The sequence below is a fragment of the Synchiropus splendidus genome, chromosome 9 (assembly GCF_027744825.2).
Source record: "Synchiropus splendidus isolate RoL2022-P1 chromosome 9, RoL_Sspl_1.0, whole genome shotgun sequence".
In the NCBI taxonomy this organism is placed as follows: Eukaryota; Metazoa; Chordata; class Actinopteri; order Syngnathiformes; family Callionymidae; genus Synchiropus; species Synchiropus splendidus.
The window spans coordinates 19750253-19763292 of record NC_071342.1 but is presented as its reverse complement, the minus strand read 5'-3'; the positions used below and the strand labels follow the sequence as shown (position 1 = coordinate 19763292).

The following is a 13040-nucleotide window of genomic DNA, read 5'->3' as shown; positions in this document are numbered from 1 at the left end:
GGACTGGTATGAAAGAAGTCAAGACTAGATTTAGACAATGTTTGAGCTTGAGGAAGAAAAAGGACGTTTCAATAGTCATTACAGCGGTCAAGAAAAATCGGTGCTACACTGTCAACATAGATAAACAGATACACAACACCCATATAAATGACAAGATCCAAACATCACAATGACTTTTAATAGCAAAATACAGCAAAGATTGTGGGATGACGATGCCAATACCAAGACATTGAAGAGTTAGGGTTAGATTTCATTCAACAACATTCACAAGACAAGATAAAGGCTTTTGCTGGACCGGACCAAGAACACATCAATTGTAGCTCTTCCTGAGCATCAATAGTGTATGCAAACACTTGGGGTACAGTCTCAACAACAGATTCTTCGAAGTAAAGACCATTAGGGGGCATTCACAATACGGTTTCCGTTTGGCTCATGTGTCTGAGACGTGAACACAAGCAAACAAGGTTTTGAGCGCAAACCTGATCCCACATGTAGGGCAGCATAGCTTTATACTGAGCGCTAGATGCCGGAAATTATGTTAGCAATGTGACACCACACCAAACAGATATTTGTAGCAGCTAGCAGTTGAGATTTCTGATCGCAGTCTGGGCAGACAACGTAATTCAAAACTTAGAACTCCCAAATCTGGGGTTTTGACTCGCAACAGCAGGAGTTTAAGGACAAGAACGAGAGTCACTGAGCAAAACGGGACTCACCATGTGTTTAGGTGCTTGATAATTCAAGTATTTTCACTTTTATTTGGCTGATATGATTTCATTCCTAAACACATTTACTTTATTTACTTTTATTAATGATGTTGGATTCTAACAGTTTTCACTGACATGGTGTGGCAGCTGCGAACCTTTCGTCACAAGGAGGAGTTTTCATTCATCGTTTAGACGTAGCTCTGTAACTGACTCATAAAAATTTGATCATTGATTGTTTCTTATGAGAGTAGTGTGGGTAAATGAAGACTGTATGTGTTGTGTTCTTGTGTCTGTGTGAGGTGCAACTATGTTGAGTGACGTGACTTGAGCGATAGTGGTTTTTTGGGAGTAAATGTACGTGTCCCGTACTGTGTTGCTAAAATGCAGCTTCTGCCCTGGAGGTGACGAGTCTGTCCACCTCTCCACTTATCTCACCACTCAAAGGAACGGTTCAACTGTTGCTATTTTCTTGTGTTGATGAAGGTCCACCAAAATATCTTAGTTATATTCTATAAACTGACAATCTTTAGAGCCTGTCACAAAACAAGTTGTTTGCGGTGAAGATGTTGTCTGGAGGTGAAGATGACTCCATGTGTTTGGTAAAAAAATAAAAAAGAACTTGACAAAACACACTGAACACATGGAGTTTCTTCAAAAGCAAAGTCTGATCCATATATAGAAAAAAAAACTTCTAGTAAATGTAAGTGAGTTTCATGATCATTACGCACATATAATTGAAAATTACTCTTGAAATGGTGCTACACTGTCAACATACACGGCTTAGATACACAACACCCTTCAACCCATTTCTGCAACAAATGACAACATCCGTCACAATGGCAGCTTCAGCAGCAACTACTATTCAACCAACGTAACAAAGAGCTCGGAGACCACTACAAAGTGGAGATAATGCCTTGGAGTCGACTCAAAAGACAGAATTACTGTGGATCCGAAGGGATTGCGGCACATCTGCAATTCATTTGCATTGTATTCACATTTCTTAGGAACCAAACAAGTCCCAACTTGTACAACAAGCGGACTTACATGATGCTGCACTGCCGTTCTGTCAATTCTCTTATCAATCACTGAGGGATTACGTTATTGAGAATAATTGAAACGCCCCTAAAGCAGTGGAATCCCACAGAAGGCCGCTACTGACGCACCACTAGTCCAACCTGTGCCACGTGGATAAGCTGTTTATCTGCTTGAAGGAGGAAAACAGCCCAAGACTTAGAATTTTGCTTGACGACTGCCTCTCTGTCATTAAATACCTTCATTAGCTGTGCACAAACAAACTGAGATGCTATGCGAAAATTATTTTGAATTGTGACTCACACAGAGAAAAAGCTGCTTAGATCTACATGAAAGCTGAGAATCGTAACGGACGTGGTGGAAGTCTTTAGCAGCGATGATTCACTGTCGAGTAAAATTCTGACTTCTTGGTCTGCCATCATAATTAGCAACCGCTTCTCTGGATCGTGTAGAGAAGCACCTGAATGAATAGCGTTGCCACTAACATTGAGATGCTCTTGACAAATACCTATTGTTGGTAATAAAGGAATATATACAAAGGAATGCTGGCTGTTTTATCACTCAAAAGGAAAATAAAAAGTAATGTAATGACGGATGGAGATTTGCTACTGGGTCTGAGCCTCCCCAGGTAAAGCTTCGTCTGCTCGTCTGCTTTTACATTTCTCATCCTTCCTCTTCAAGTCAGCCTCTTCAACTGAACATATCTTGATCATCTGCCAGTCAAACCAGTGTTCTTCATGTCTTAATTCACCACATCTGCAAACCTCACTGGTAGTCTTCCTCTCCATCCAACATTCTTGGTCCAACGCGGCGTCTCCTCTGTCTCCGAAATCCTCCACATGACCTAAACCCACAATTTCTGACCTTTCTAGTCACCGCCAATGACCATCTCACAATCGTCAACTCTGCTTGCTGCAACTCTGACTCCTGTCACTCTTGCTGCTTCTCACGACCGTCTCCCACTGATCCCCCCGCCTGCATTCTCCTCTTAGCCTCTCTGAATCTATGTCCCTTATGCTGGATGATTGACCCCCATATACTTGAACTCATACTTGCCTCCCTCTCATTCTCACACTAATACTGTGCCTTGCTCTACAGACTTCCATTGTTCTTCACTATAGCTTGCCCTCCACCTCCTTCCAATTCATGGAAACGTTTAAATTACATGTTTCCTTGCTTGAACAGTGGCAGGTCCTGTGTCCAGTCTACAGTGTAGCTATCAAAAATGACTCAGTATCGAAACAATGTGACACACATTAGAGGTCAAATCAGTTTCAGTAATGTAGCACAAACAAAAAGTTTTAGAACTAATTAGAACAAGTTAGAGACGATTCGTCGTTTCCCCCGGTAAAGATTTTCGACGATGGAAATCTCTCCACCCACACTACAAACAGTGATAAAGCTGAAATCAGATTTGGGGTATCTGCAGCCCACAGTCTGCATCTCTATCCACAAGAAAGCTGCTTAGCAGATCCCAGAATTAGTCCACTGATGGCACAGAACAAGAAACCGCCAAAATAGTTGGCTGTTAAAACTGCTGTAAAGTTCGTCAAAAAAGAAATGAGAAAATGCAAAAAAACAATATCTACTATTCTGACAAGCCAAGAAAGGTTGAAACAGGTTTGCTTGGTTTCTCTACAAGTCTGAGACAATACATTAAATTGTGGTTTTACATGTGTAATCTGAGTGTTTCTATATCCTGGGATGGACTGCTATAATGGTCTCCATATGGTCTTTCACCAGTCTGCTCCCGCCATGCCTGATTCTCACTGACTTGCTTGGACTTGGACAATGAATGCTGACATAAAGGCCATAAAGCCCTGAAATAAAGGTGGAAGCAACAAAACACACCATGTTTTGTATGGCACTTGCAGGCAATTGAAACATGTCCATAGCTTTGTATTCTTTTTGGGTTTTTTTTTATTATGTAAATGAAACAGGTAACTGTTTACCTAGTTGAATCTAATACCTTTTTATATTAGATAAAATTACATTTGTCATTTGGAACTAAATAATTGTGTAAGGAACTAGCTTGTCAGATTCGGTAGTGTTGCAGCAGTATATATATATATATATATATATATATATATATATATATATATATATATATATATATATATATAAGGCATTAAGTTCAAAACTTCTGCAGCAATTTTCATAATTTTTTATGTGTATCAACAGTCCTGGGGAACAATGGATTTCTTTACTTTCATTTGTGGGATGAGGTGGTGTTTTTCTAGTGAGCAGACACCTCACATTATCTAAGATAGTCGGTGGTGAGTGACAGGTGCCAGCGCAGGGCTGTTAAAGAGCGTTTGTTGACACAAGTGTGTTTCCCACTCTTTGAGCGACTGATCTGCAAAGGTACACATAAAGGCCCTCCTTCAGCAATGTACACACAGCACTTGGAAAGGAGTACATAAAATAAATCCGCCACATTATACAGTGTGTGTGTGTGTGTGTCGGGTGTGATAGGAGGCAGCGGCTGGGAGAGTGGCAAGTTTGCATTCGCCCATACCAACAAGCTCCTATCTCATTAACAAACCGCTGAAATAAAAGGGTGCTTTTTTGGCTCACAGCTATAAAAAAATTATCATAGTGATGATGTTCCTCAGCCGTCAACAGAGCTGTGATAACGTTGTTTGATGATGACTTTCCCATGAATGTTAAGCAGCCGCCGCGGCGGAGGAAAGGAGCTTATCAGCGCCTAATGCCCATCTCTAATTCCTGCCCTTCTTGAACTAGCCATTTTCTAACAGCGTTAACTGTCAAATTTACATCCCGTCTTAATGCCACTAAAGAGTACGGGGGATGAAGAGTAAATGACAGCAGTGTAATGAGGAAGGCAAGGCATTCCTGCTCCCACTTTCTCTCCCTCACTTTCTGAAAAGAGGAAGGGATTTTTCCAATATTGGTAGGCTGGCCTCTCTGGTGCCGTGACGACGGTGGAGAACTAGCTTACCTGTGGCCTGACAACAGCGTGTGGGCAGGGGCGCAAGCAGATTCCAATAAGAAATGTGTTAATTGGGGTAATGACAATTTCGCTTGATCAACACTGGGTGTGGTAGAGTTGGAGTTTTAACAGCTGAATCTGACTTTAGGAAGCTTGAGGGAACTACAGTCGGTACAGACCCTGAGTAGAGCTGCTGCTGTTGTCTCCATACTAAAATTTGGAGGAGGTTCATTCATGCTTTATGATGGTTTCTTCCATTTAAACAGGTGGAAAATACCTCAAACCAATTGGTGGGTTTTAATCTCCACTGTTGTCTGTGGTATTGCATGCATACTAATAATGGCAGTTTATACATACCACATGCACTCAGGGCATTCCATCGTCGCCATCTAGTGGCCATAACGTGATAGTGATCATATTGACAAAAGCACAAGTGTTAGCTTTCAAATGTTTTGACCACTTAATCCAGGAAATGGTCTAAATGAGAGATAAACTGGGATGAGATCAAAGTGTGTACTAGCTTCTCCAGCGTTTTGGATGCCATTTGTAAATTTATACCTGCAAAGTAGTCGCAACAGATCGCAACAGATGATAATCCAATGATATATGACATGCTCATGCAATACCTCCGCTGAGTCTCAAGCAACCACGCCGTTACTGATAGTCATTGCCATTGAGAGAAGGCCACCAGTCTGCTCTGTCCTACCCAACAAGAAACACCTGCACATCCACACATGCTTAAAATTAGAGCCATTTCAAATAAATAGCATAAATACTCATTATTGACGTCATCTACACTGGACAAGCTGTTTGGTGTGGGAGATGATGCCCATCCTGGACAGGTCTCCAGAATAACAATTTAACATCAATCTACGTAAATATGTTTTGGGACAGTGGGGGTCAACCAAAATGCGAAAAATTACAAGTGTTTTTTATGTACTTAATCAAGGGGTAAGTACTTCACAAATCTACACAAAATCATCCACAGGTGGGATGACTGTGTGACGTCTTAGTCACAGAGCGACAACTCAACCATATCAGCACCTACAATTGCAAATATATTCAGGCAGGAGGGGATCATTTGTTATGACACCAACCAAAGATTTGCAGGTCCAACCACTGAACTGGTGATCTCAATAATATTGCTTATTTTATTATATATAGACTTTTTATTCTAGATTATTGGCACCTGACACCATAAACGCTTTGGTTCTCACCTCACTGGTTATTAACATGATTCTGATTCTGGTATAAATGTACTGTGGAATTACAGGCACATGCAAGATACAAAAAAAAAGCTTTAAGGTGTTTCCATTATTTTGTCCAACCCCTGTATCTTGCATCAATAAATTCATGCAATGGTAATTTTTATTTATTCCATCTCAACAACAAATGACTCAATATTCTAATTCAGGGTGGGCAATTAAATTTGCTATGGCCTATCATATAGCTCTGGGAGCCAACAACCAACCAAAACAAAGACAGAATAGGAGAATTTGTAAACAATGTAAATACGGTCACAAGTTTAATAGACATAATTGTTATGAAGTCTTCTTATCTTTTTCCCCTCTCTTTTTTATTTGTACATTATTTCAAAATGCCTTATCAATTTTCTTTGAATTAATTTTGAAGGAGAATGAAAGAAAAACTAATTGAAGGGAAAGATAAGTAAAAGTAAATCTCATAAAATAGTAGATAGAAGTCTGAAACATTTTCTACATGATCAGTTTTATTGTTTCACTCCGGCCTTGTGAGTTTTCTGTAAAGACTGTCTAAGGGCCGTATGTGGCCCCGTGACACATTTCAGGTCCAGGTCTGCTCTAATTGTGATCTTCTTGGTCTCCATAGAAATGAATGCATTTAATGCCAATGAGCTGAGTTGAAAGTTTTCAGAGGGCTGCATGTAAATTGAGATGACATTTAAGCTTCATGACCAAGATGCTATCCGAGTAATTAATTCATTAGTTTTCATTTCGCATTATTTAACAGTGATTTTTGAAACACAGTGAGCTAATGAGAACAACCAACCAAACAATAGTCAGTAAACCAGTGGGTGTTATTAAACAGAATCAGCTTCTTCCTGGATTTGATTCTCACACTGATACTGGGATATTCAGAATTCAATCTTCCTCTTTCACACGGCCAAATTGAAGCGAGTTAAACAGAATAAAAGCGGTACCTTCCATCTTTGCTTTCATAATCAACCATGTAAGTGAACCTATGAATATGTAGTCCATTTCATTCCGAGGGGTCGCACTCGGGTAGGGCAGGACGCCGCAGATTACATCTGCGCTCATCTGATTGGACCATGTGGAAGATCCAAACCAGGCTAATTTCATGCCAATCTGGTCGCCTCCAGTGAAACTATCCAGACAGAGAGTGGCAATAATGACATGAAAAGGACGAGACAACAGATAAATGGTGCACACCAGTTGAGGGGGTAGGCCGAGTATTTCACCTTTGAGAAGAAATATTTTCATTTAAATGTATCACTCCATCAGAGAGACAACTTTTATTAAGTAATCTGACCAATTAAACATCAAAGGTATCGGAGAAACATATATGTGCTTCAAGTTTGCTGATAAATCCTGTTAGTGCTGTGGTTCATGGTCTGTGCGAGATAGATGCAGATAAACATTTGAAATGAAGGTCAGGAATTGATGCTATTAGCACCATGTGTCCGACTGCATTGCCTGCAGCGGCAGCATCCTGGTGTTCTCGAGCTGTCGACACATGGGGAACTCAAAATGAAGCTAAATGAAACATTGCTGATAGGTGGAACATGAATCATGCCTTCCTTAGAAACAAGGTGGTTTAGATGTAATATAAAATATAATTAAGACATAGTAAAAAACTAAGGCGGACACTCAAGTCAGGTCACCATATAGATAGAAAGCAAGTAAGAGAGTTCAATTCAGGCCCGCATTTCCACATCAGCTGATGCGCTCAACAAAGAGAAACGTCACTTTGAGTCTCTCCTGGATGGCATAGCTCCCAACTCCATTTGCAAGACAAGTGATATAGAATTATGTTTTAGTGCAAACGGAGCGCCACCCCATGGTTTAATCCTGACACTAACCATCGTCTTTCCTTTACATGGCAGGCTGCCTATGGTAACAAAAAAAAAAAAAAAGGCGACACACCTAATGCATTAACATGCAACGCAGATGGCCGACTTCCACATCACTGGAAATAGTTGGTATTTTGCCCTTTATTGACACTGATTATTTCCATTCACACATATTCGAGTAACTTCAGTGAGAGATGGACAAATGATGTAGAAACAAACAAACAAAAAATCATAATTTGTTATACCCTTCCAGTGAGATTATTATTATTTTAGGTTTTCATAATTGCTTTGGCACAGCTTGTGTATGCTTCACTCAAGTCATCCATGTGTGAGAAGATATTTTAATGGCTGAGCTAAAGATCACCTGACAGCACTGAGCAGAGGAGGTCCAGATGAAGACCCAGCTTGGTGTCCCAGATGCAACTAAGTCCTCTCTGCTCTGCCTCTGCTGAGCTCTGCCTGTGGGAACAACAGATTTGACACAAGAGTGCTGATGAATCTCATCAGTTTAATGTGTTTATGCTCGCTAAGCCCCAAAAGCTTATTGCTGTTCAATGGAGTGCTACAAAGTTACCTAATTTCCCCCCTGGTCGTCTCTCTCGCTCTCTGCCAGCAGACTCCTAATAGCAGCATGTTCCTCCTGTCAACCTGTGGAAGGCAGGAGACACGCTGTGTCTGACTGATTTGTGTTATCGAGCAGAGAATTCAGCTTGACACAAATACAGTGAGCATAGATATTACTGTTTTTCTTCCACCTTAAACTCCGTCTCTCTGACTCTCTGCATTGATCCCTTTTTACCGCCTTTTCACACTAAGTGTTTTCGTCTTATCTTGGCTGCCCCCACCTCGCCTGTCTCACATTCTAACCGACGATGACGGCTGCCTGTATGACAGCTAACAGCCAGCATTAATTAAAATGTCATGCCTCCAAATCAATATTGCAAAACAGTTCAAACACAACTCTTCGCCACTGCTGTGATAAGTGCTTTTGGGTGACAGGTGAGTCCGAGGAAAAAGATGGGGGAGAATAGTATGACGGAATTATCCAGGGAGAACATGTAACATTAAAATTTATGACCCCCCTCTATGTGTTACCTCCTGGCTCACAATTGCAAATTATCCACACTGTCATGAAGTGTGCGCTGCTAAACTGACAGATCCATAAGTCAGCAGCAACAGGCAACAGGCAGGAACTCTTTAGCTTCTTAAGTCTGCTTGAAATACAGTAAAAGTCGCTAATGCTCGCTCATTTGAGAAAGAAGATGTTAAATCTGGCTCTGGAAATAACTGCAATCCATCTCATTTTACTCTTTACTCTATTACACTGAGGAAAGAAACAATCTCTGTCATGATTAAATGACTGATAAATTAGGGCTGGAAAAAAACAGTCTGATCAAACTTGTGTTGCTATCAAGGAGGTCAGCGTTTGTCTCTCTGCTGGCAAAATAACTTGGAAACAGTTGAACGGGTTTCAACAGACTTGAATGAACAAACAGATAATTAAATCTTGGTGGTGTAATGAATTATCATCTGGATCCACAAATCTTTAAAGATTCTTCCCTTTCTGTGATAAAGAAGCACTCCTACTGTGTGTTGTATGGGTGAGTTCTGGATTGCTACTGCCACCTGCTGTGTGGCAGTAGCTGTGTAGTTATTTTTCATGGATTGTGGTTGTTCTGAGTTTATTGACTAGATTGTGTGCTTTTATAAAATCAAGTTAAATTAGCTTTTTACTGGTGGTATGCTCTCTGAGAGGTTTCTGACAACCTTTCTTTTACTATAGATAAATGTGGATTTCATTCATACATTTTTTCATATTCAAAAGGGTTGACTGGTCCTACACTTCTCATGTTCAGACACTTTCTGCTATTGATCTAAAGAATCACACAGAGATCCAAGCAGCAACTAATACACAATTCGGCACTAGAATAAGATTTCACACTAAGTAACGCGAGTGGCAATGATGTAAGAGAATGAATGGAAACATAAAAACCTACAGAACTCCTATTCCGAAGACAATTAAGTCAGTAAAACAGACATTTTTGCATTCATCAAACTGTTCTGTGAGTTGAATAAAACCTTACACACCCTCTGTGAAAGACATTGTTCTAACGCGACACCCGGGACATGGATAGAATGTGACAAATTCTGTCAGAGTAAATATGGTTTAATAAATGAATTAGCTTCATAAATAATGGCTGTAATGACATTTTAGGGGACAATAAGCCTGAGCGTTGTCAGGAAATAGTTGATGTATGAGTTTCATGCCTCAGCGGTTCCTCAAAATGAATAGGCTCGGGAAGATAGCAGCGGCCAGCAACCAGCCTATTTCCTCGAATTATCTACTTGTTGTCAATTTGCACAGTGGAATTACACATGCAAATTGAACTGCCTGCACAAACACCACTTGGAGGTGATAAAAACAAATTAACAAAGGCTATAGAAGGAGGATTTATTTCACTGGCGAACTCAGGTCAAGCAATACATGCATTTTACGATTGTGTGTACCCAATTTTGGTGTAATTATATCAGCAAATTATTCTCTGTAATCTTATTATTTTCCCCAACCTTCTCCTTACACACATAATTAACTTCCTCGTTTTACAATGAGAAAATTCTGCTTGCCTCGGCAGCGGCGTTACACAGTTTAATCTGATTTGGGGTTTATGCCGTTCACCTTTCTGCGGTGACAACCCAGGCGAAGGTCACAGGTCAACAGTTTACCGAGCTGTTTTGTGCAGCTGCTGGTTAAGGAGGTGGTTGAATCTAAATAGCAGAAGTTACAGCGCTTAGTGCATATAATCACCTCTTCACATCATCCCTCCTATTAAGAAGGACCTCCACGTTTGCTATTAGATATCTCATTTACTTTGTACACACACTGCTAATCTGCTCTAATGAATTCTGCCACACCACGCCAGATCCAGATGACTTAAAATTATTACCACTTGCGCAGATATGCCTTCCCTCATTTGAGGCTCAATTTGGCTGGCTCGCAAAAAACAGTCTGTCACAGTAAGATACTAATAATTAGGGTTTTAAGATGATTAGTTTATCTCTGTGCTCTTACAGTTCTTCCTCTTATCCACCATGGCCAAAACTTAATAAGAGGCTCTAAGTTTTAAACAGCCAACTCCAAATTACCAAGAAATGACGGAAATAATGAACTGGAGTGCGTGCCAGGGAGACAGGGCCATGGTGGGAAAGCTGAGCCACATTAATTCAAGTGTGAAATAGAACACAAAGTCTGGTAATCAATAAAGGAAGGAGTCAGACCTGCGAGGCCCAAATGTTCAGTAATAGCAGACTTTGAAACTCTCATTTACCTTCAGACGCCGCAGCTCCCATTAACTTGTCACACTTGTAATTAAAGTCAGAGTAATGCTGAGTGAGTGATACCAGTTTATGGTTGCATATTTTAGAGGATGAGATCAAGAGTTTGCACGTTGGAGATGACATCCAATATAGCATAAGCCCCATCAGGCCGGTTTAATATGCACTGTATTTAGCAAAGCTCAGCTGAGTAAATCTCTCATCGGGAGGAGAGGGGGGTCAAGGAGAGAGGAAGGTCTTCAGGTTTGGCCATGATGATGGATCAAGTTTCAAGAGTGTGTAGGTTTTTGGTGTCTTTAATTGCCATCTCATAAAGCTGTATTGCACATTCTTTTAATCCCAGAGGAGTATGAAGTTTGGAAGTCTGTAGTTCTACAACAGACGTGTGCACAGTTTGGCCCCTGTGAACGTTAATAACTCAACTTTGTTATTACTTTTAGCGATGCCATGCTTGAAATTGTTTGGTTAAAAAAAGATGATGGTCCTATCATGTTGTGGCTTGGATGTCTGGCCATAATTTCAAAGGCAGGTAACTTCCTCAGATCTGGGCCGTATCCATGAAAAATGGGAAATAATAGTCTTTTATTTTCTGTATTTAGGTGTCTCTCACATTTCTCTTCATGTGAAACGTTGATGGACTTCAAAGCATCACGTCGTAATTTTACGTTTTTGTGTTCCGTTTTCTTCTGTGGTCACACACAAACAGTTTAATTTAGCTTGTTTGTTTCTCACATTATTTTGTGCCTGCCCTGTACAGTTCCTTGGACCAAATAGCACAACCAAGTACTGGAAAACGTATGTACTCTATCAGCGCCTAAGTAAAGCATATGGAATATCTGTGTCCCTGTGGCATTGTGGTTTTTTTTTTCTCCTTGAATAAGCCTATTGGCATTTGTGTGTGAATAGCTATGCTGTGTTTCAGAGTTTAGAATGACGGTAAATTGATTTGAGGAATGGTATGTCATAAAGAAAAAATATTAATGAGGACAGAACTGTAGTTCGGACTTACAGCAGGACACCACTTCATTCTGCATTTTTGGGTGAAGTTGTACACTCTTCAGTTAATCGATAATTAACAAATCATTTTATGGTTAGAATTCAGTGAAAAAATGTCAAGTTAAGTGAAAACAAGTTGCGTATGATGCTGACAACTAGTATTTCCTTTTTTTTTTCTTTTATCCCATTGCCCCTAAACTTTACACGCTTTGAGGAGGATGTGAGTTGTGATATTCACAGGCAATGTAACGTGTTTATTCTTGATTAAAAATAAATAAATAAAAGAACAGGAAGGGCATACTAATGTTTGAAGCAAACAAACCCTAAGTCAAATTGATCACCAGACATCATCCATTAGTATAATAAAATATCCTCCCATCCTTGTACATTTATTGTTCAATTTCTTTAAAAAAAAAAAAAGAAAGAAAGAAAAGTTGAACATTCATTTCATAGTGGGTAATAAAAATGGTACTGCAGGTCACCATCTCTCTTTTTCTTTACCTTCACGTGGGATACACAATATAGAGCTTAAATGATGTGTAATGTTAGCTTTGCATTACGATGGGAGCAAAGGAAAGCTAATGGGAATGAAGAGTGAAAGAGCAAAATAAGGGTAGATGCCAGTGCCAGTGCCCGCGGCTATACAAGATTTGCATGCTAATCATCCTAATAATAATGTAACGCCCTGAGCACGTGAAGTAAATTGGGAAGCATCGGTCATAGATGGAAGCTTATCTGTCCGAGAACATGACACACATATCGGTGAACGGTCTTCCCCAGACGCGTCAGACACAGGCCTCACCTTTATTGGAAGAGTTCCACACTTCTCTTACGCCTCTAAGCAAGCAGCAATTGGGCACTGAATTGTTGCTTTGCTAAGGTAAATGTTTAAAAAAAAAAAAAGCAAAATAATGGCAATAAATCTATTTTTTTTTTTTCATTTTCAAAA

At 40.0% G+C, this 13040-nt stretch overlaps 1 protein-coding gene across 1 annotated transcript in view; it reads right to left on the bottom strand.

The window, feature by feature from the left end:
- The window catches only part of pik3ap1 (phosphoinositide-3-kinase adaptor protein 1), a 34273-nt gene extending 21260 nt beyond the window's left edge, over positions 1-13013 (bottom strand). The window contains exons 1-3 of the mRNA XM_053875172.1: positions 12894-13013; positions 8337-8410; positions 8127-8221 (exon numbers count right to left, since the gene is read on the bottom strand). Coding sequence (XP_053731147.1) covers positions 8127-8221; positions 8337-8395 — 154 coding nt within the window. The 5' untranslated portion in view covers positions 8396-8410; positions 12894-13013. The remainder of the gene's footprint in view (positions 1-8126; positions 8222-8336; positions 8411-12893) is intronic.
- Positions 13014-13040: the final 27 nt, after the last annotated feature.